Below are 23,217 nucleotides of genomic sequence, written 5' to 3' on the forward strand. Positions count from 1 at the left end.
GTTGAATAATACATGCCCTTCTTTGGTAGAGTGCTGCAAAGTGATAAATTGTGCATGTGTATTTGGGTGTAGGTGGGTATGAATGGGGGTACAAGCTACTTTGATGTGAAACTCATATCCTGCTTATAATGTCGTCCAGGGGCCAAACGGAATTGATAAAGGGATAACTTTTGCTCTTACGGGATGATTATACTTATAATTAAGTTGTACGGGACAGATCCAGGAGATGAAGAGGAGGGTGAAATGGTGAGGAGTTCTCTCCATTCATTTTTTCTGTTGAAGCTTTGGGTACACAGAGCTCAATGTGGTCTCCCCAGACATTGACCAATGAAGTAATTACATTTATGTGAGTGTGTAGGATTGATTCATCAAACAACGCTTGCTACAGAAAGCTTCTGATTTAATTGGAGAGCGGATGACACATGCATCTTCCTGTGATAACAGATCATTTTTTATCAAAATGAAATCACCCCCCCCCCCCCCCCCCCCCCAGTATTATATATGGAATTCAGTACTGCCCTGAGTCACTGATATACAATTTGGCCTATAGCAATTACACAATTGCTATAGAGTCGCAATTATTCATGATTTGAGAGGTGCAGGAGGTACAGTGCCATTTGTTACTTGGTGGACACAACACCAAGTAACAAATCTGTTGAAATATCTCATCATTGATCTTTCAGCTGTTAATACAAAATGTACATATGCTCGTAATGTATGTGCAAAACGGTTACTGAAATTTTTTCCCTGCAATATGTACACCATAACATGTGACTGACAGCTACATGATTGGAGGGGGAAGACTCAAACTCCCAAGCTAATGGCAGTGGTTGAGAATGCTTACTAGATCCTAAAAAAATAACATCACAGTGCAAAAACACTATTTTAATTTATAGGTTAACATGCTGCTTAAAGAATCTTAGGAACATTCATAGTCAAGTCAAGTCAGGAAGTGTACTTCAAAGTGTACTGCTCAGTGCAGCATTTTGCAGCTGTAGCTGGTTATTTTTGGCACACCAGCAGCTGAAGATTCATTTTCTTCTTCTTACATGCTGGCACTCTACATGGGGTAACTGTTCAGTACAAAAGGTATTAATTCAATAATTACCAAATTTAAAAAAACAACAACTAATTGATTCTAATTGATTGGTATCAGTATAGACCAAAATTGATGTAACACAGTAATAAGGAAGAAAAAATAAAGGAAAACTGATTTAAAGGTTGAAATTAATAAAAGTAGTTTGGTAACTTAATGCAAACTACCAACATTGTTATTACCAAACATAATAATTGATAATTACATGGTAATATAATTACATAAGATCATCACAATATTTTTTTAGCTTTTTTATTTTGAAACCTTTACCCCAACATTAACAAGTTATAGTGCTATCCAACCCAAATACAATAAAGCAATGATAAATAAGAATTCTGAACTTTGTAAAGGTCAAATCCTTAAAATCTAATGTGTCAATGGAAAATTGCACTTAGTAGTCAGTATAGTCTTTTAATGATATAAGTTTGCATATGGTAGAATACTGCATGTAATCATTTGTGTTTAGAAGTATATAGTTGGTGGCATATTGAAAGAATGTCTCATCCTAGGAGGTCTGTAACATTCCAGGGTGTTCTGGCGTTCACCCCCACATCCTAGGAGCATGGGAAAGGTTGTACCTTGTCTTATTGTTTTACGGTAGGATTAACGTAGCTATGTCAGTTTTAGTCTAAGTGCCTTTTTCACATATAGATGAACTGTTGGACTTTCCAGACCAGCAGGTTAAGGGAAGTCGTTTATGGGGTCACACTCTGACACACACACACACACACACACACACACACACACACACACACACACACACACACACCACACAAGCACCCACTGAAGTATAAATAAAGACCGGGGCAGTCTCTCATTTGCGAATCTTGGAGCCTCACTCTGTGTGTGTGAGCTCTGGAGGCTGCCCTTGCTAGCAAGAAAATCTATGTGTTTCTCCTCTCTGTGTCAGGCGTTGTGTGGAGGCGAGGAAGAAGGAACCCAAACGCAGGACTCACAGGTAGGTGAAGACTGGTGAAGGTTTATTATAAGGAGTGGAGGAACAGAGGGTGAACGGACACTGACTGGCTGGAACACTGAATGGCTGACTGAACGGAGAGAACACGGGGAGGACAACATCACACGAACATCAATGACACGACAAAGAACGAGTAGAAACAGAAGACTTAAATACACAGACTGATGAGGATGATAATGAGAGACCGGTGAGTACACAGCTGAACATAATCTGGCTAATGGCACGAGACGAGGTGACACAGGAACAAACGGGAAATGAAACAGGCAGTGGCAAAATAAACTGAACATGAACAAAACGGAAAGCACTGGGTCACCGACCCAGGAACCCTGACACTCTGATTCTCTGCTGAAGAAGTGTTTTAGAATATATCTCTTAACATAATGTAATTTCATTTTTTTTAATCACTTAATCCATTTTTTAAGTTGTTCAGTCAATAAATTGACAAATATTTTGAGTTTTAAGCTGATCAATATTGTTTTTTATTATCTATAACAATGCTTTTCACAATCTCTTCATAGTTGTTGTGAGCAAATTTGAGATTTTTAAGATAAGTAAACAGGTGAGATTAGTTTGGATAAGGAAAGGAGTACTTTGGGGGTCTTTACTGAGATATAACAGTGGAGACAGGACAGGAAAGCTGGGAGAGAGAGCAGCGGGTAGACATGCTGTAAATGGCTTTGGAGCAGATTTGAACTCGGGCCTCTGCCATAGCCTTGGGTCACTACACCTTCATCAAGGCAAGGATTTCTGTCACTAAGACAATCTGTTAACTTTAACCGGTTTAAACAAAGTTACATATTTTACCTGCCCTTTAATATTCCCTGAACCTAACAACACAAAGCACATGAAGAATGGCGAGCTCAGCAATTACATCTTTTTACATTCATGTAGCAAAACTTTTCAAACAGTGAACAGTAAAATAGGAACTGAATTTTGCGGACGATTTCCTGTAGCAATGCAAACTGATAAAAATACTTAAAAAGTAATTCATTCAGATTGTAAGATTTCAGATTTCTGCACCCATTTCAGCAGAATAAATGTAGATGATTTAAAGAACTTGGCTCCCGTTAAAGACACAGCTATGAATGGTTGAGCAAAAATCACATTCACACAGGGGCCATCTGGTCAGCGATGGCCCTGAAATTATGCAGATTGTATCTTTTTCATGACTGACAATGTTCTGTTTTTTGCCTAAGATTAGATTAGATGTTTTCTTCAGCGTCAGTCCAATATTGTATTAAATTATCAGAGTCAAAACGTGTCATTTGTGCAAATGGCACTTAGCCATTTGTACCATCTGAATGCGTTCCCAGATGATATCTTACACGAACAGAACCCAGGGAGGAGTTAACAGCGTGAAATAAAAAGAAACCATGACTTTTAACTGAATGCAGGAAGCTGGCTGCCTACAGTACACTGGTCACGTCACATACAGTGAAATGTTGCCCATAGGATCTCTGCACAGATGTTGTAATGAGCTCTTCAAACCTAAAGAGGCAGGCATAACTCACATGTTATGCTGTCGCTATGACAATGGAAGGGTTTATCACTGACGGTGGCTTGTGGGGAGAGTGTGTGCACTGAGGAGTGGGGTGGGTGGGGGGCACTGAGATAGCAAGCATGAGAGAAATAAAAAAATCTCCTCCAGCATCCCATGCATGCATAAAGAGGCATGCTTCAGCATGTCTAGGGGTAACAGCAGGAGTTAGACTGCCGCAGCTCAGTGAACACTTTCAGGCAACGTTTTCTACTGTATCCCTTGCAGCAGTACTAACCTTCTGTCCCACCCCTCTGCCTCTCACACTTTTCTGAGTTTCCTCGCTTGCATCTCTGCCTCTCTAGCTCTGTCTTGCCCATCTCTCCCTCCCACAGTGTCACGAGGGTAAAGAGAAAAAAAGAAGACGGGGTATCTCCTTTAACACGACAGGGCCCCAGAGGTGATGGCTGACAAAATAATCTAACTTGCACAAACCACAGCAGTGTATTTATTCATATTTCTGAAAAATAAAAAGACATCTCTGCAAGCAGCTAGTGCTGTATGAGTGTACTTCTAGACCAGACCATCAAAGTATGGCTTTTGGAGTGTCTAGAGCACAATTTGGGGTCACAGAAGTGCAAGGCTCGCTAATATTCTGATATTAAGAGAAAATATATGAGGAAATTTATGCTTCAGCAATTTTTTTTTTACACCCGACACATCCTTAGGTGGTTTAGCCTGAGTGAAACTGGCCAAACACAATATGCAAAGCAGTTGATACAAAAATGGCAGCAGTCAGCTTAGCATGCTCGTCGTTGGGCACAAGACCTGGACAGCATAAGCAAACATGTATATGACAAGGTTTTTAGATTAGCAACTGGCTTAATTCAATGTAAATTTCATCATGAAGTACTTGAGCAGTGGTGTAAAACTGTTTAGGCTTCTATTTTAAGATTAGGCTTAAAACTTTCCTTTTTGCTAAAGCATATAGTTGGGGCTGGACCAGGTGACCCTGAATCCTCCCTTAGTTATGCTGCAATAGACGTAGGCTGCCGGGGGATTCCCATGATGCATTGAGTTTTTCCTTTCCAGTCACCTTTCTCACTCACTATGTATTAATAGACCTCTCTGCATCGAATCATATCTGTTATTAATCTCTGTCTCTCTTCCACAGCATGTCTTTATCCTGTCTTCCTTCTCTCACCCCAACCGGTCGCAGCAGATGGCCCCGCCCCTCCCTGAGCCTGGTTCTGCCAGAGGTTTCTTCCTGTTAAAAGGGAGTTTTTCCTTCCCACTGTCGCCAAAGTGCTTGCTCATAGGGGGTCATATGATTGTTGGGGTTTTCTCTGTATCTATGAAGCGCCTTGAGGCGACTTTTGTTGTGATTTGGCGCTATATAAATAAAATTGAATTGAATTGAATTGAATTGAATTGAATTGAATTGAATTGAATTGAATTGAATTATTGCTTCCATCTTGATTGGTAATACTTACTTTGGTAATGATCAGAGCAAAAGAGAGAGATTCTGCCCATTTTGAGCTCAGTGTTCAGGCAATGGTAATGTTCTGGAAGAAGTATATTGCAGAGGGACACACCTGTGCAAGAGACAATTCTAGCTGGTGATGACTGGGGTCTAGGCTGTAAAGTGAGTACTCTAACTATACCATAAAATACCCATCAGTAGAGATGCTCCATCATTCTTCTGCTGTTCACACAACTGTTAAAAGGTAGAAAAATACATCTATTAAATTAACATCTTGCATTGAAATTTTGTTAAAGGTTCCAGGAAGCTTTAAGAGACTCACAAGAAGCTAAAACTGCAACAGTTCACCGTAGCTACTTATTTCATCTGACTGCCTCGACTCTTTCTAGGCAGAAACATCCTCCTGTGTTTTCTGTTTTACCTGCTGCTGTAATGTGGAGTCAGGATTATACACTGAGGTTTTTAAATCCTAACTAATGTAGACTCCAACATTTGCATTGCAAAAAGAAACTCGAGTGGGCAACTTTACTGAGTTTCCAAGCTCCAATAAAACTTGCTGCCTGCAGAATTTTATGTCACATCTCGAACATCTGTTGGATTAGAGATTGGCGTTCTGACTGTAAATGAGTAACATCAAGCAAACAAACACATTTATCAAAGGAGAAATTTTTTTATATGTTACAGTTTAAAATAATAGCTGTACAGAGGATACAGCTATTTGGATGTTACCTTCTAATAACATCCTTGAATCCCAGAGGACATGTGAAGCCATTTAGGAGCTGCCAGAAATCCAGTTCCACTAATGGCCACTTCAGGCTGGCTCCAAAAGTGACTCAAAAACTCCAATGTTACAATTCCCAACTTCATTACAGAAATAAACATATTTACAGTCTTGTACAACAAACAGGCCTTTATAGCTGATGTCTTACACTATGACAACTGTCGGGGGATTCATTTTTCACAACTTACCAGTTCAAATTACATTAAGATTGAAAGTTGGACATTAGTTGGCCGGTAGCCCACCAGCGGGTGCCGTTATATTTTCCATTTAATGTAAAAAGAATGACAAGAAGAACGTGCTGCAGTTTTGTAAAGTGAAGAACTAGCGTTTTATTTACAACTTATGTCACACTAATTATCAGTTATCTTAGTTATCTGTGCAACGTACCCATACAGTAGCAGTAATTGCTAACCAGGTTTGATAGCATTAGCTGACTGGTGGTAATTCTACACTGCCATCTAAATGACAAAAGAATGGGAAACCAGTGGTTGATGTCACAGTGGCTATATTGAATAAATGGAAGAAGATGAATGGCTGAATGGCTGGCTGTATGTATGTATGTATGTATGGATGGATGGATGGATGGATGGATGGATGGATGGACAAACAGACTGATGGGAATAACTTGGGTAGCTGAGTAACTTTGTTGACAAAGAGGTGGCATGAATGCATAAATTAAATGAATAAACACCTGAAATCAGAACTTCTACTGGCTCAGTAAGTAGTGTAGCGCCATAGTGTACTAGGTTACATATTAGCTTGGCAAATAAAAGGTCACTGGTTCACTCTTTGCCAAATAAACCACTCCTCTTTGGGGCTGTGTCTGGAAAGGCATCTGGTGTAAAACTTTTCCAAATCAAATATATGGAGCTATGGAGTGTGTTTATACACCACTCTACATTTAATCACTAGTTATTATTCATCTCTGGCTCTCTTAAACAGCAACCAACCAACTGGTCGCAGCAGATGGCTGTCCCTACGTGAGCCTGGTTCTGCTGGAAGTTTTTTCCTGTTAAAAGGGAGTTTTTCTGTCCCACTGTCACCAAATCCAACACGTTCTCACTCCCAAAGCGTAACATTTTACGCTAGGTGACAAATCGTCAACATATTATGTTTTCGGCTACCCACCACGTTCCTAAATGACGACCTTGGAAAAATGAGGAAATATGAGAACCGTATGGACTCAATCTACACATGTTCGCTCTTTTTCTTCAAATCGCTTAGAAACACGCTATTTAACATCATTAAAGTCCTGGTTAAGATCAGGAAAAAGGTTATGGTTAGGGCTAGGGATAAGGTTAGGTTTAGGGCTGGAATACAGGGCTGGAACGTCTATTACCGCTGGAGCGTCATTGCACTGGATTTCAGCCATAATCCGCCGCATACCATTAGAACGCCGAAGGTCTCCTTTTGCGTTCATCAAGAACGCCGCGGGACGTGACAAAACGTCGGCATGTTACGCCTCGGGAGTGAGAACGGGCTGCCAAATCGCTTGCTCATAGGAGGTCATATGATTGTTGGGGTTTTCATCTTTTTTCTCTGCGTTATTGTAAAGTCTTCACCTTAGAATATATAATGCGCCTTGAGACAATTGTTATTGGGATTTGGTGCTATTTAAATAAAATTGGAATTGAACCTGCTGTTGTGACTCCCTTGCAATAAGGGAGCAGTTAAAAGTGGCTCCATTGGATCAGTTGTTAATGAGCTAAAATGATAACAGACATTCAGAATGTGGCAGTTCATATTGTTATTTGTGCTGAGGAGCATCCAGTTTAATATTCCTTCAGTAGACAAAGAGGGGTAATCTGGCAGCTTTTTGGTGCCATTTAATCAACTGCATAAAAGAAGAAAATGGAAATTGTTTTGACTGCAAAATAATTAGAGTAAATGTGTGCTATGACCCCCAAAAAGGACATGGAATATAGAAATTCATTTTCATGGGTGACTTGGAGGTAAAAAACAAAACAAGAAAAACCAAAAAGGTTTTAGAGCCATAAGTACGTTTACCTTTTTAACTGCATTGTTTTATTTATGTATTTGTCTATTCCAGTATATGTTTGACTTATCTGGTTAGTAATACTTGCTGCTTCCGAGACTTCATATCTGCCTCAGGAAAGATTAAGGTTACCACCTCGTAGGCGCAGTGGTAGTTTTTCCATTAAAACAGGAAACCTTCCTCATCCACTGGGCTACGCACGGTCTCAAATCAAATCTTTACTGTATATTTCTTTTTCTCTCTGCAACAGCAGCTGCAGATCAGTTTGTTTCTGCATCCCAAAATGGTTGTTGGAGCAGCAACAAGCAACGCTGCAAGATAAATGAGGGCAAGCACAATGTAATTTCCATATCAATCATAGTGTCAGCAGCTTAGGTTGAGGAGAAGGAGAAAGGGAAAGAGGGAGGAATGGAACGACACAAGGAGAGGGAGAAAGGTAAATGCTGAAAGTAAGAAAACAGATGCTTTTGTTGTTACATACATACTCCAGCTATTATTGAAATAAGCCATTTCAAACCGAGGGTCGAGTAATGCACCGCGGGGCGCAGAGCCAAAACTCAGACCGACCGACTGAGCGAGCCACCGGGTGTCTGACTGACAGACAATCCTTGAAACCGTTTCAGAATCTCAACTGTCTCTTGCATGTGGGTGCCGACTCAGTGCAGCTGTCCTTTAGATCATAAACGCCCCAAAGATTTATCTTCTAAAAGCATTAACATTGAACTGTAGCCTTGATGTGGAGATGGTGTGGCTGACAAGCTGTGGGCATGAATGGAAGGAAAAGGAGGAAGAAAAGGACTAAGAGGAGGCCCTCAAGGCCCCATAACAAGTTCTCAAGAGTTGGGCCGGCGAAACTTTGCGCCGGTGTTATCTTGTTAAGCACGAGAGTCACTGAAGGACACCAGACAATTGATTGAACGGAGTTGACTTCAGCACAATTTCCTCTTCGTGGCGACATGCATCAACCAGGCCACGGGTCCCTATATTCTGCAGCTTAACTACCTCTCAGGCCTCCCACTGTGACAAATGGCTTCTGTCTCTTCTAATGTAATATTTGTTTCTACTTCTGAGAGCCTCTCGGCTACTCTGCGGCAAGTCTGTCTGCCGACTGCTTCATTGTGTTAGCTGACTTTATTCCCCAACCGGCTGTCAATTGGTGGACCGTCTGAGTGTTCTCGTCTGTCTGTCTTTTGTCTCATTGCTTGCGCGTCCTCTTTCCCCCCCCCCCCCTCTCCCAAGCTCTTTCTACTGCTCCCCCGTCAACCCCTTGCTCTCTCTGTCTCATGCTCGCCATTTCTCTGTCTCCCATGTGCGCTATGTCTATCTCGCTTCCTTCCCCTACTCTCTCATTCTCATTGCCTCCCTGCCATCCTGCTCCCTCTTTCCCTCTCTCTCTGAAATCTCCCTCCTCCCCCTATTCCTTTCTCCACTTTACCGCCATGTCTTTGCTCCAGATGCTAGCTGTCTCAGCTCCGTGGGCTGAGTCTCAGTGATGGGCCCCTGCAGGAATTCAAAGCACCATTCTGGCATTTTCTTCCAAGCAATTGCTTCTTGCAGTAATAAAGGGGAGTAGCTTTAGCATCTCTGTCTGAATGGGCTCACTAGCCCTAGGCAAAACAAGCACAAGTGCACATCCGCCAATCCTCTCGGGGCAGGAGCACATCGTGAGTCTCTGTCCGGATTTCGACCCAATTAAGCCATCTCACGCAATTTACAGAATTGGTTACAAAAAAACGTACCATTAATCACATTTTCTCTGTCAAAAGCTCAGAATGAGGCTCCCGAATAAGAAAATCCGCATTTTTATTGTCACTGGAGAGCTGGACGAGAAGTTCACATTTGCATACCATGTACAATTATTATACACAAACAACCCTTTTCTTTGAGCTGTGACCTGTTGAGCCCTGCAGTCACACACCACTCATAACATGATATGTAAATATTGCACATGTGGTTTTAATGGTAATTAAAGTCACATCGACAGCAAATTAATTCACGATGGGACACGGAGCATTTAAGGTGCAATTAGCCATGGAGGCGGCTACGGTGATACTTTGCCTAACTGCAAACAGCAAACACTTTGCAATTTGTTTTCACATTAAGTAAATGTCACAGCATATTAGCATGCCATTATGACATCTATGTTTTGTTTTTTTCCCCCCCTTTACACAGCAGAGTCTGGTTACAAAGGTGCAGGTGGAGGAACAGAGAAAAAAGGAGAGACTGTTGAAGATGAAGCAACGAGACAAGGAAGAAGCTTTGATGAAACTTTTACTGCATCTCTGTGTAAACAACTTCACAAACTGTTGTAGCTGCTAACTGTTCTGGGGCCATGAAAGCAGCTTTGGAGGAACAGGTTGTTCTTACAAGTCAGCATCATCTCTGTATTTTGCTTGGATAGTCAGTCACTACATGTATGCAGCACACAGTGTATGTGCATATTTTTTGTATTTTGTATGCCTAAAATCAATATTATTAACCAGAAGCCCAGAAATACACACCAATAATACCGGAAATAGAATTACTGGGAATGTAACTGAGTGTTTACCTTCATTTGTGAGTTTTATGTCTAAAAGGCTTAAATAGAGTATTTACCTAAAAGGCCAGCATTCATTAATTCAGTGACGGTGTGGGAGAGCAATGCATCTGTTACTTCTAAGCAGTTCTGTTTGTTATGTGTGTTTTGATGTAAATCTACTGATTTTTTTTCAAGTTTTTAAGAAAACATTGGTTTGATGTTTTCCTTTAGCAGAACTGAGCCTCTTCATGCTAGTAAATCTATGAAGTTCTACTAAGGCACAGTAGTAGCTTGAGTTCAATGCTAACAGTGGTTTGGTAATAGTAACAATATCCATTTTCACACATGCACCAGAGTTCTAAACATTTCTATACAAGTATTTTAGTATAGCCAGGTGTCAGTTGCAGCCCTTCTCTTTACCTGGGTGTTACTTATCCTGAATTATCAGGTATTACCTCTTGTGTGTAGCACCCATCCAGTTTATGGCTACAGCTTGCTAACCAAGCTTTTTACTGTTCAATGACAGCCTACTAATTCATGTAAAGAACAACTTCCAACAATGCCTTAGCTTTATTCTCCCTACATTCTCTGAAATTCAAATGTGATGTTAAGTACAGCATCTTAATTTAGTATGTTAACATGCTAATATTTGCTCATTAGCATACAGCTAGAGCTAATGAACACTATACACTTTGGTACTCTAAATACCTGCAAAGTTAGCAGCATACCGTTTGTCTTTCTGCTGCTAAAATATTTTGTTGTAGACCAAAGGGGTCACCTAAAGTGGATGCAACCAACTGCTTGAGTATTAGACTCCTTTTGCTCCCCATAAAGTCACAGTTGAACCTAAGCCCATGCTTTGATGCAGTCTCAGTAATACGTATATAAAATGAGCTTTACAAACTAGCAAATAAGCTATTAAATTCTGATTTATTAACAAGAGTATTTATAAAGTGGTATCACAGTTCCAAATGTGCAAACCTTTTTAAAACTTACAGGATGATAGATTGCCTTAGAGAGAGCCAAAAGTACTTACAGCACACCAAACAAAAACGTACTGATCATTTCCACACAGCAGATGCCATCAATGAATTGACACAAGTGCTACACGTAAAACAGAACAAGGAAAAACAGAAAATACTGCCTGTGGCCATGCTGCCATATCCTTTCACACACTAAAAAAGTTTCCATATCCACTTAAAATTTTATACTCTAAGTTGCCAAAGCCTCGATATTAGTTCTTCGCCTGACTAAGCTCGACACTGCCGATAAGTAGCACGGTCATTACGTGATAACAGCAAACGCTCCTCCTCCCCTTCAAATGACACTCATCATGGTCTTTAAATTTTGCAAAGCTACCTTTTAAAAAGTTGCTCAAATATGCATGCGATCCCTGGCCCCATTTCCGGCGGTCCGTAATGTGGCTCTTTGGTTTCTCTGTGGAAAAACTCAACAAGTTGACTCTTTATGAATTTGCGTCCCCAGGCCATCTGCAAGCCTTTCTGCCGTTCCCTGACAGTGGCTGCTCTCTCTGCCTCCCTCCCTGCAGAGGAAGGAGCTCCAGGCTATGCTGAAAATAGGATAAGATATTCAAATAAGTGCGCGCGTTCACCTACAAGTTTTTGCGTCTTTTTTTTTTTTTTTTCAGGTCAGTCAAGTCCTGTCTTCTCCACTGGCAAACCAGCCTCGCAACAGCAACAGATTGTGCGTGTGTGTGTGTGTACGCCTTGGCGAATCACCATAGATGCATGACTGTGTGTTTTCAGCTCTTTGGGCGATAGGTTAAAATGCCCCAGGCCTGCAATTCTCAGTAACAGTTAACAACCTATTGATACAGCTGCAGAAGTACAGCGACCATAAACAAACAGGCAGGAAACACAGGATAGTGATGTGATGAGAATGGCTTTAAGCTTTTGTGCCTGACAGCAGGGGAATGCATGCACGTGTGTGTGTGTTTGTTTGTTTTTGTTTCTGTGTGTGTGTGTGTCTGACCTTTCAGCATTTTCTAAAGTCTGTATCTTTACAGGTTGGTCATGTATGTGCAAATAGATGATTGATGCTCCTGAACGACCTTGATGATGTTGCGCTCGTTTGCGTGCCCCGGCGTAACCTGCGTGCCTGCTTTGATGTCACGTTCATTACCGTCTCTGCTTTTCAGGGCTCAGATCTGAGTGTGCATATGCCTGTGCCAGAGGTGTATGTACCTGCACGCAACATTGTATCCAAGGGTGGAATGAATCAGCAGTTGCTACATGCCTAAAAATGAAGGCTGCTATCAGAAAAGAGTTGTGCGTGACCTCTCTTCCGTTCTTCCTCTCTATCACTTCCTCCTCCTCGTTCTCTCGCTTCCAGTTTCTCTACTTGTTACTCTGTCTTACCTCGCTCTCTGCTGTCTCTGCCTCTCTCAGTGTGTTTGCAGTTCAGACCCGGACCACAGCCGTGTTACATTCCTTAGCCATCCCAAGCTAAGATTAGCATACTGATTAGCTACCCTTGTGGGCTCTCTCATCCGCCTTCCTCCGAGCTCACATGCAGGGCTACAGTCTCATGAATACATAATTGCACCGTTGGCAAACAAATGCACGGCTGAGAGCTTCCAGATGAGGGAGCTAGTGCACAGAATACAATATTGTTTGTTGCTGTTGTCGCTGTTGTCGGCTTCTTTGTAATGTAATCAAAAGGTACTGGAGCATTCTGGTGTGATTAATGTTTCCAGCACCGACACGTACATTCCAAATACTTCAGTTGTTGACTTGTTTTTATTTATCTCTCCCTCTTTTACTTTTTTCTCCTCTCTCCATGTTTGTCTTCTCCTTTCAGTTTTGTTTGTTTTTTGCCACTTTCACCCTCTTGACCGTGGCTTCTATTTCACCCTCAGCAGGGCTTGTCTTTCCTTTACTGCTTTATTTCTTTTGCCTTCATCCTTCCCCTTATACCCCCTTTTTTTCCATCTCTCTCTTCTTGCCTCACTTGCTTTCCTTATCAAGGTATTAGAGGGGATATCAAGTCACCTGCTGCTCTCACCTTATTCGGTGCCTCTGCTTCTCTCTCTCTCCCTTTCTTCCCTCCACCCCATGCCTCTCTCTGTTCTCTCTTCAATCTCTCCCTCTCACGAGGGCCTGGGAGAGGACAGCGTATCGTGTGAAGTTGGATGTTGATTCTAGGTGACAGGCACCATATGAGTCATAGCCATAATCACAGAGCTCCACCACCACCACCCTTTTGGCTGTAAAACACAGCAACAATGCAAAGCAAAAGTGCCCTTGGCACAGATATTAGACATACATTACTAACCATCACACAAATGCATTTTCTAAGATGTAACACATTTTGTAAACACTTGAGAATTTTCTATCTATCTCGATAGATAGATAGATAGATAGATAGATAGATAGATAGATAGATAGATAGATAGATAGATAGATAGATCCAGTGCTGAACTTTAGTCTTTGATAGCAAAAACACTTCCAGTTCTATACAAGTCCATGGAAAACATCCTTTAAACTTGATCTCTGTAAACACTTTCCTGATGAGTTTTTGGTTCAGTCACTCATTTCGGATCATACTGAATGAAAAGTTAGCTCTGTTCTGTAAATCTTGGTCATGCTGTTTCAAAATGAAGTATTATCTGCAGTATGAAACTGCACACTCTTTAGTCGATAGCCAGTGAGCTGTTTCACAGTCAGACCTGCCCTTACTCGTGACATCTGAAAGATGAGAGTTGGTTGATTTTTCTGCAACAAAGATGGTGAGGGTGGAAACGCTCCTCTCAAGGCATTAAATAATCAGACTTTAGAAATTGGTAGGTCCACCTACTAATTTATGGACTCAACTGAGCCCATAATCTCATCTGGAAAGAATTCACTGAGGTCATAAATGAAGAAAGCCAAAGTGACATTTTCTGATAGACTTCTATACAACTTGGCATCTTTTGCAACCAGAGGAGATGCCCCCTGCAGGCCATTACAAAAACTGCAGACTCTAGAAACTTCAGCATTGGCTTCATTTTTCAGTTATGCTGATTCTGTATGCATGTGAGTAACATGGACATCAATTTCTAGTAAAACTTGAAATCCTTTACAAACTGTGGACATTTTTTGTAAGAATATATATGAATAACTACCATGTGTGTATATGATTATTGCCATTTATATACACAAACCAATGGTTAATCGTGTTTTATTGGTTTCTTTCTTAATTTTGAGTAGAAGGCTGTAGTAAAGTTGCCATTTTTAAAAAAATATTAGACAATCAATCAATAGTAGAATATTAATCAGCAAATTGCTTGAAAACGGTCATTTTTCACACAAAATTGTCAAAGGTTTACGGGCCCCAGCTTCTAAAAACATGTCACCATGTCAATATACGTTAATTTACATTAATGTATATTGATCTTGTAGTGAGAATGAATTGATCACTCTCACAAATATCATTATTGTCTTGAGATGCAATCAATATGATAATGAATGCTTGGGTTGTAAAATAAACAACAATCGGAAGAGAAGAGAAGAGAAGAGAAGAGAAGAGAAGAGAAGAGAAGAGAAGAGAAGAGAAGAGTCTGCTGAGAAAGCAGAGACTTCAGACAGAATAGCATAGAGGACATGCATTGGTCAGCTCAGCTCAGAGATCCAAACCATGATATGGTTTGAAAGATCTGGTTAAAAAGAGGAAATGAATAAAAGAACAAGTGCTACAAAGAGTGGGGGGAAAACATAAAAAATTTCAAGCAGAAGAAAGTTAAGCACAAAACAGCAACAAAGATAGACAAAAAAAACTCAAACAAACCCAGTGTGACCGGGACATCGGAGGACACATGAACAAAGTAGAGGGTAAGAAAAAATACAAAAAGTATAAGACAGAAATACTGCACTGTCAAAGAAGGTCAGAGTAAAAGGAAATCCACAAGAAGAAAGGCAAAGCTAACAGTGAAAGGGAGTTGTGCGATCTACAGAGCTGCAAGTTCAAATGTTTGGAAATTAACAACCAAAAAAAAATGAAATGAGGAGCGAGAAGGGAGGAAATTACACAAAGTTTAATAGACCAATAATGGTGGTAACAAAAATGAAATATACCCATAAGGCGGACTGTTGGACAAAAGGTACCAAATAACACAGTTTGAGCAGCGTGGAGTAGGAGGTCATAAAAGAGGAAATCCAGGAATGATTATCACTCAGATTATTAAGTCTCTGAAGGCTCGAGGTGTTACTGGGTAAAAAGATCGAGGTCCTTGCAAAAGGAAAAGGCAAGACTGCTGACTGAAACAAACATCCAAGCATCGTGATTGGACACAAGCGGAAGATCAATGGCACATGGCCGAAGGCACCATAAAAGAATAAAAAGCCCCCAACTCCAGAAGCTTTGGCTCTTATAAATTAAGCCTGTCATTGATTAACCCGAGGTCTGTGTGATTACAAAGCAAACTCAATCTTGTGTCCTTTGTAGAGAAGGAAAAAAAGGTAAAAAGGAAACGAGCTGAGGTCGGTTCACATCGCTGTAAGGAAAACTCAGCATCACAGTACGAATCTGTTACAGCACCAGCATAGCTAATGCACTGGAGGACAGGGTGATTATATTAACCATTAGCTCAGCTGCTAATGAAATAACTTTTCCCTTTCCTCTTTTTTTCCACGAGCTTATCATGGCTATTGCACATAGCCTCCTTTTTTTCACACATAGCAGACTGAAGCTCTGTGTGCCAGCTGGATTTCTCCTCATAAGTGAGTCAGAGGCGGTTTGAGCGAGAGAAGGAAAGCAAGACGGAGAGAAGGTGTGAGGGTGCCAGGGAACAAGAAATGAAAAGACACCCGTGGCCAGAGAAGTAGCCCAAAAGAGAGAGAGAGAGGAGCAAATTGCGTGTGTGTGTGGGTGTGTGTGTGTGTGCTTGTACTTGCATACATTTGCCTAATAAGGTTATCCTCGGGCACTCTTGAATTACTGCCTGGAGTATTATTTGTCCAACTAAAAAGGGTTTATTCATAAATTTAAAATAATAATAATAATAAAAAGGCAGATTTGTACCTTTTAACATTATGTGGATTTGTTATGTATATCTTCTGGATTCTGTGTTTCAGAGATGACAAATGCATGACAGCCTGACCTCACTCAGTCAGTCTGAGAAGCTTTAAGAAATAGATGGGTGCGTGTGTGTGTGTGTGTGTGTGTGTGTGTTGGAGAGACAGATAGAATAAGAATTAACGGGAGTCACATGAGACTTAATTAGGCCTGTGGCGCACTCCTATTCCAAGCCAAAGAAAGTAGTTTCACAAGACAATGAGACACATTCCCCTGTTTTTTTATGAGAGAGGATCTGTGTGTGTGGTGGTGAGGGGCTTCTCTTGATTCTGCCTGTCTGCATACAGAGGAGCAGGAAGGGGCTTTAAAGTGAGTGTGTGTACACGCAACTGTTATCCCCGTGCGTGTTTTTCAATAGGGGGGAAAAAAGAAGAAGAATATGACACGTCGACAACTACTGAGATCAATACGCTAAGAGCGATTGCCAATACAATTCACATAATTTTGTTGTCAAAGCCTTCCCACATGACACGGTCACCCACTGTGGGTGTGTGTGTGTGGTCAAAATAGAGAGCGTGTGACAGACAGAGAGAGGGGGGGGAAAGCGGCGCGACTTACCGCAATAGAGAAGCAGCAGCGCTGTCAGGAGCAGCACAGCCCAGAAACTTGACGACATTCTCGGCCAGCGACTGGCATCTTTGCGTCTTGCCAACCTTGACACTGAAGCCATTGAAGAAAACAGCTAGAGCACTTCCTTCGTTATGGAGACAAGTTTTAAAAAAGGAAGAAGAAATAAAGAAAAAATAAAGAAGGAAAAAAAAAAGCGCTGACAGTAAATTCACAATCCAGCTCGGTCTCTCACAGTGATCATATCTCCGCGTGTAATCCCACAAAAAGACATGTCAAGCTCGAGTAACTGATTAGGGGGGTGGAAAAAAACAAAACAAAAAAACAAAACAAAAAAGAACCAATAACAAAAGGGAAAAAAGCAGTGATTTGCTCCACGGGGCGCAACAGAAAAGGTCACATCTTCCACTGAAAGCCCAGTTGGGGAAACAACGCAGCGGGTTTTAGATTCGCTCGGAAACAGAACTTGGTCCCTTTTTAGTTGTTCCAAAGTGTTTTAGCCTCAATTTCCGCCCCGTTTCAGTCAGAGTAAGCGGGGAGATTGCGCTGAGTGACTGCTAAAGTGTTCAATCATCTGTACCGCAGCGTCGTAAATGCTCCTTTCACCTGTGGTAGGTTTCCTCGATTCTCTTCAGCCTCAGCAGCCCCGACACTGTAGCTCATAGACTGTGTTTAAAATATATATATATATGTAATTAAACAGGCTCTTATAAAATCCAGCGAACAAACGCCTGCCTGGATGAAAGAGGGTTGGTCATAAAAGAGAAAGAGAGATTTGGGGGGGGGGGGTCCTTCAAGCTCTCGGTTTGGGCACAGAGTGGATGAAGATCACAGCATGCTTACAGAAGGAACCGAAGGATGGAGAGTGGAGGGGGTAGAGGCAGACGGAGAGGGAAAAAAGTGCGCACTGTGCGACTCCAAGTGTTTTTGCCTAAAGTGAAACATCCACATAATCGATATTACGTCAGCAATAAGCCACTCGAGGTCTCGTCTTTTGTTGTTACGCCAAAGCAATCGCTTTGCGTCGTTAAATCGGCGTGAGTTACAGCTTACAGTGTATCGATTTCACATACCCCGCTTTGATTTTTACCAATCAATCACGTGTGAAAACGTGAGATCGTCCCGCGAACGGTCAATATTTGTTCTGGAGCGAATGTGGGATTTGAACTATTTCGCAGTGGCATCAAGATGAGTTTGTCCCATCTCAGCAATATGTCGACACACAGGGGCGATACTAACAAAGTGATGATGTGGGGGTGTGAGGAGGAGGTGGGGGGGGGGGGGGGGGGTCCGATATTTTTCTGCTTGTGCTGCTGTTTATGTGCTTCTCTGTGGTGGGGATTTTCCATACACATCATACAGTCATTATTAGTTAGAGGTCTCAGTGCATGCACAGCCTTTTTTTTATCTTCTCAAAACGTCACTGAGCGTCTCTGGAGTAAATGGATTTTATTGCCAGCATTGAGCACGGTGACGTTATCAGCTCATCGAACCAGCTTAACCACAGTAACAGCGCCTCCTCCCAAAATCGTCAGTACTCTGTTGGGGCATCTCAGACTGACCCGAGGCTCACAGCACTGGGAGAAAATTTACTGAAATGCTGGACCTTAACACAATTATGAACCATAATTGTGTTAAGGTCCAGTTCTGCAGTTTTTTTTCCCCTTACCACACTGGTGTACTCCCATTAATACAATTATTTTTAAAAGTGGAACGATGTTGTGTAATACTGGATATAAATGAACCCAGTGTCCTTACATTGACCGAGGGACAGCCTATAAAGCACACTACGACCTGCAGCTTTTTAGTGTTGCATGCTATAATACAACACTGGTTTTCTACATAAAGATAGCTTTTAACCATCATTCAGCACATTGATCGAGACGTGTTTGACTTAAACTTAGGTGTCATTGTTTAGTCATTACATGGCTAAATATTCTTGCAATCTCTCTGGAAGGACTTTTCAGTTTTCAGCACCACGGACAGCTCCACCATGTTTGGAACAGCTCCTTGGACGGCGAGGCAATGGAGCCTCAGCACCACAAATACCGCCAGCCCGCCGGACACCACAGTGGCGCATTGGTACCATGGACAGTGCCAAATGCTAAGCCCACAGAGCCACGCTGGTACCACGGACAGCGCCAGCGCCTGAAACTGTTCTGGCTGCTGGCAGCCTGAACGTGGAGGCCTCTACAGTACGTATTCACCTGCCATGCATGCTAATCCTGACGTCTGTGGCCACTGTATCTCACTGTCTTCATGGTGAAAATATTCATCACTGTGAATTACGCTCCCATGAAGCCAAAAAGAGCAGCTCTCACTTCCAAAAATATCATTTATAAAGATTCCGAGCTTTGTCCGCTGTACATTTCTGTTGTAGCAATGCACCAAAGTGTAATAAAACAGGTTGTAATTGAACAGTAAAGTTCAGTATGTGTCCTTAACAGTTCTTATAAACCCATATTCTAGAGGTTATAATGTTATTAATCTGAAATAACAGACATGCCTCACTTAACACTTAAGGCTGGTTTTAGCCCTCATAGACTCAGCCATGAAAACACGAAGTTTACCACAGGTACAGAAACAACTTTGGTCTTTACAGCGTCCCCTTAATAACATCATTTTTACCAAAGCGACTGTTTTAAATTTGTTATTAATTTCTAATTGAACTTTCTGGAGTTTAAAAAAGCTTAAAAAAGTTGGTATTTATTGGCAGATGCTAGCTACCTACCCAGGGTCACCTTCCACCTTTTCACCATATTTGTGGTAGTTATTGGCTTTTTGGAGCATTTAAATGGAAATCTTAAAAAATAATATGGGCTGCTGTGAGATGCAACCTATCAAAGAGGTCTGTGCCATGAAAAAGTGCCACCAGAGTCTGTAAGAGTGTATAATAAGAAAAGTGAAAATGGAAAGATTCACACCTAAAAGTGACATAAACCAAGGTCCATGGTTTGAACAAGTAATTCAATTCAATTTAAATCAATTTCCAGTACAATTAAATTAAATGTTATTTATATAGCCCCAGTTGCCTCAAGATGTTTTATATTGTAAGGTAAAGACCCTGCATTGTTCAAATAAACCCCCCAAACTCACAGTTTTTAACAGAAAGAAACCTTCAGCAGAACCAGAGTCAGGCAGCGAGAGAGAGGCAGGATGGAAGGCAAACTATTGATAGAGAGCCAGCATTTAATATGGCTAATGATTAAATACAGTAGTGGTGTGTAAACACAGAAGAAGTGAAAATATTTGAGTGAAGAAGTGCTTAGTGCATCATGGGAAGCCTCCAGCAGCCTAGCCCTACTGTAGCGTGACTCCCAGCCCGAACTACATGCTTTATCAAAAAGCAAAGTTTTACATCTAGACTTGCATCTGCTGAATCCAGGAACCACAGGTGAGCCTGGAGTCTGAGTGTGCTAAGTGCTAATAAGGTTCTATGAGGTCTTTAAGCTAAAGTAATAAAGAGGCTTTATTTCAGGGGGCTAGTCGCATTAAAAATACATCAACACATGTGGGTTTGCACCTTCTTCAGGCTGTAGGGAAAGTTTATGCTTCATTTTTGGTGACTGAAATCGTATTTTATATCTGTTACTGACCGGCAGATAGCACATCTGTGTGTACAGTTGCAGTTAGAATTCACTTCCATTTAGCAATCTCCATTCTAATCCAACATTAACAACTTTTGTCTTAAAAATCACCATGATGGTAGTTTCACAATGTAGAGTTAACCATTTTACCATAATGTCACAGTGACTACCCCCATCTTTTACATACAGTCTATGGCTTTCCTTAGCTGTGCTACTGTTGAACAAGAGCACACAAGAACAGGAACGTTACCTCCTACACAAATGCCAAAGCCTGCTTTGCACACACACACACGCATTAACTCAAACTCACACGTTTCTTGCAGCAAATCATGGAAGTGAGCATATATACATAATTCTCTGCTGCTCTCTCACACATTCTCACAGCCTTTTGCTTCAGCTTGAATATAATGTATAAGCTGTGGCCTACATATGTTATCCTCTCCTTCACTTTTACGTAACATTCCTGCAACTCCAAACAGAAGGAAGTGCACAAAGCATAAAAAACACTGAGTGAGTTCTTGCTATTTCTTGTTACCCCTTCACCCCCTTCAAAGGTTTCAAAGTTGTACACAAAGGCTTACAGGCTCCTTTTTTAACTTTTTGGCTGAGAACCATAATAAAACATTATCTTATTTGCTCTTGACACGAGTCAGCATTGTGACACTGGTTCTGTTGTGTGCTAAGCGTTGAGATCTGGCCTATGTTGGAGTTCAAATGGATTCCAGAAATATGTGTAGAGTTTGAATGGTGCTTCAAAATGCAGATGGGGATTCTAAGAGAAACATCCGCACTTGGCAGTGAGCTCGTTGCCAAGTGCAGCAGCTTTGAAAAAAATCAGATAAACACACTCCTTTGGTAAAAGGATGATTCCCATCTTAACAGAAAGCTAAGGACTTCCGCAGCTGAGATGAGAAAAAGGATGAACCACAGAAGGAGCAATAAATGATACCTGTAGCCAAAGCACTACATATAAGCAGTCTAAAAAGAGCTCCCTTCTATGCTTACATAATGCTTAATGATGCTTTTAAAGAGATATGGTATCCAAAGGCAATATTCAGTCGTGAATTAAGTATCACCTCCAGTTTTTTAAAATGAGCAATCACGCCACATAAAATTGAAAAAAAAAAAAAGACAGCATTGCATAAAGCAGGGTCGGAGAATAAACCGAAGCAGCCTGGATGTTTCAGAAACATCAAATGATTACAGACAGATAATGAATGGTCCTTAACTCACTCATGGGTACTGGCAAATGCAGTGCAGCGTTAATGAATTGTATTTGATGGCAGCTACACCTCTCATCAGAGTTTGCTTTTCAGTCCTTTGGCAGCGGCGCTGATAATAGAGGCTCTTCTGCCATTTACGGATCGCCACAGCCTTGAGAGCTCATTGATGACCTGTGCTGCGGTAAAAGCGAATGCACAGGTGAAATCTTACCAGGGATGCCTGCACCCGTGACACCACAGACGACCGGGCTGAAAGCGCGCTGCGAGCCACTCTGGATATACTCAGGAAAGATTATTTGGAGAAAAGGAGCCAGATGTGGCACCGTGATTCTGCATGACACGCTCGCCGTTCACACAACGCTGGGTTCTGACAAAGGGCTTTCTTGGCTCAAGGAACCAGATGTGCGTAGGATGCACTAGCTTCCACACAATAAGGTGCTCCAAGGATACGGTACAGTGTGGTGTCAAGGGGCCAGATGTGGTACAGCAAAAGCACAGAAAGAGAAAATACATTTTCTTCGAAATAAAAGTCCTACAGTGAAATTAGACAAAAATGTATATATATTAATCAATAAATTATGAGAATGTTTCTGAATGTTTCAAACCATTTACTCGCATAATAATTCATGAATGGCTTTTTCATTTCTTCAGCTCAGAACACTCTGTTTCTTAATGCACTACTTTAGTCTTTGAATCTCAGTTTCCATGCCTCTTCTATTGATAAGTCTCCTGCTGCTGTTATGTAATTGATTGTTGGCAGTTGTCAACACCATCTTTTATTGATTTTGCAAGGATTTTACCATCCAGTGAAACCTTAATAAGACAAGGAGGAGGAAGAGGAGGAACTATACACAGTAGTTTAGTGATATTTTTAAGTATTAAAGCAGCAAAGTCACCAAATGACTGATTTTCAGCTGGACAATGCAAGACGAATTTCTTAAAAGTACTTCTAGAATCAAGCGAGAGGCGAGACACAGCGTTCTCCTTATAAATGATGTGATTTTGTGATGCGCCACAGCGGGGAGTCTAATTAGAGGTGCACGGCATGTGTGGTGGTCAGTGAGTTTACCGCAAGCATAACAAGCTGTGTCCCAGGAACTGAACCTTTAGTTGCATACACTTTAAACCCTGCCAAAATGAGATTTATTCGATCTTACTTCAGAAAGCATTCACTCGTATTCTGTAGCTCAGAATTAAAAAAGGGAAATGGCTGTTAAGGAGCAGGTTGGTTTAGGAATCAGGGAGTGGGAGATTGAATCAGTGAGGGCTTAATTAGATTTTAGGCTGTAAGGAGGTGTATGATTATAACCAAAATTTTGAAAGTAATGGCATTTAATAATCAAAAGACTGTTGATGAATACGGGATTTTCTTTCATTAGGCTTGGCTTGTCACATAGCGCTATAGCGCGAACGGCGCAGCAGCCATTGTGTCAGTAATAGA

The 23,217-nt window shown here is 41.3% G+C and overlaps 1 protein-coding gene across 2 annotated transcripts in view; it reads right to left on the reverse strand.

The window, feature by feature from the left end:
• Window positions 1-18,142, reverse strand: part of LOC146499717 (chemokine-like protein TAFA-5) — a 181,121-nt gene extending 162,979 nt beyond the window's left edge. Inside the window, exon 1 of one of the 2 annotated variants that reach the window (XR_014870391.1) lies at window positions 16,958-18,139. Coding sequence is in view for 1 of the 2 variants with exons in the window: in XM_085138845.1 (XP_084994971.1) it covers window positions 16,958-17,069 (112 nt within the window). In the remaining variant the exon portion in view is untranslated. Of the gene's footprint in view, window positions 1-16,957 lie in introns of both variants that reach the window. The other variant, XM_085138845.1, reaches the window with a different exon arrangement.
• Window positions 18,143-23,217: the final 5,075 nt, after the last annotated feature.

The sequence above is a fragment of the Neolamprologus multifasciatus genome, chromosome 17 (genome assembly GCF_963576455.1).
Source record: "Neolamprologus multifasciatus chromosome 17, fNeoMul1.2, whole genome shotgun sequence".
Classification (NCBI taxonomy): domain Eukaryota; kingdom Metazoa; phylum Chordata; class Actinopteri; order Cichliformes; family Cichlidae; genus Neolamprologus; species Neolamprologus multifasciatus.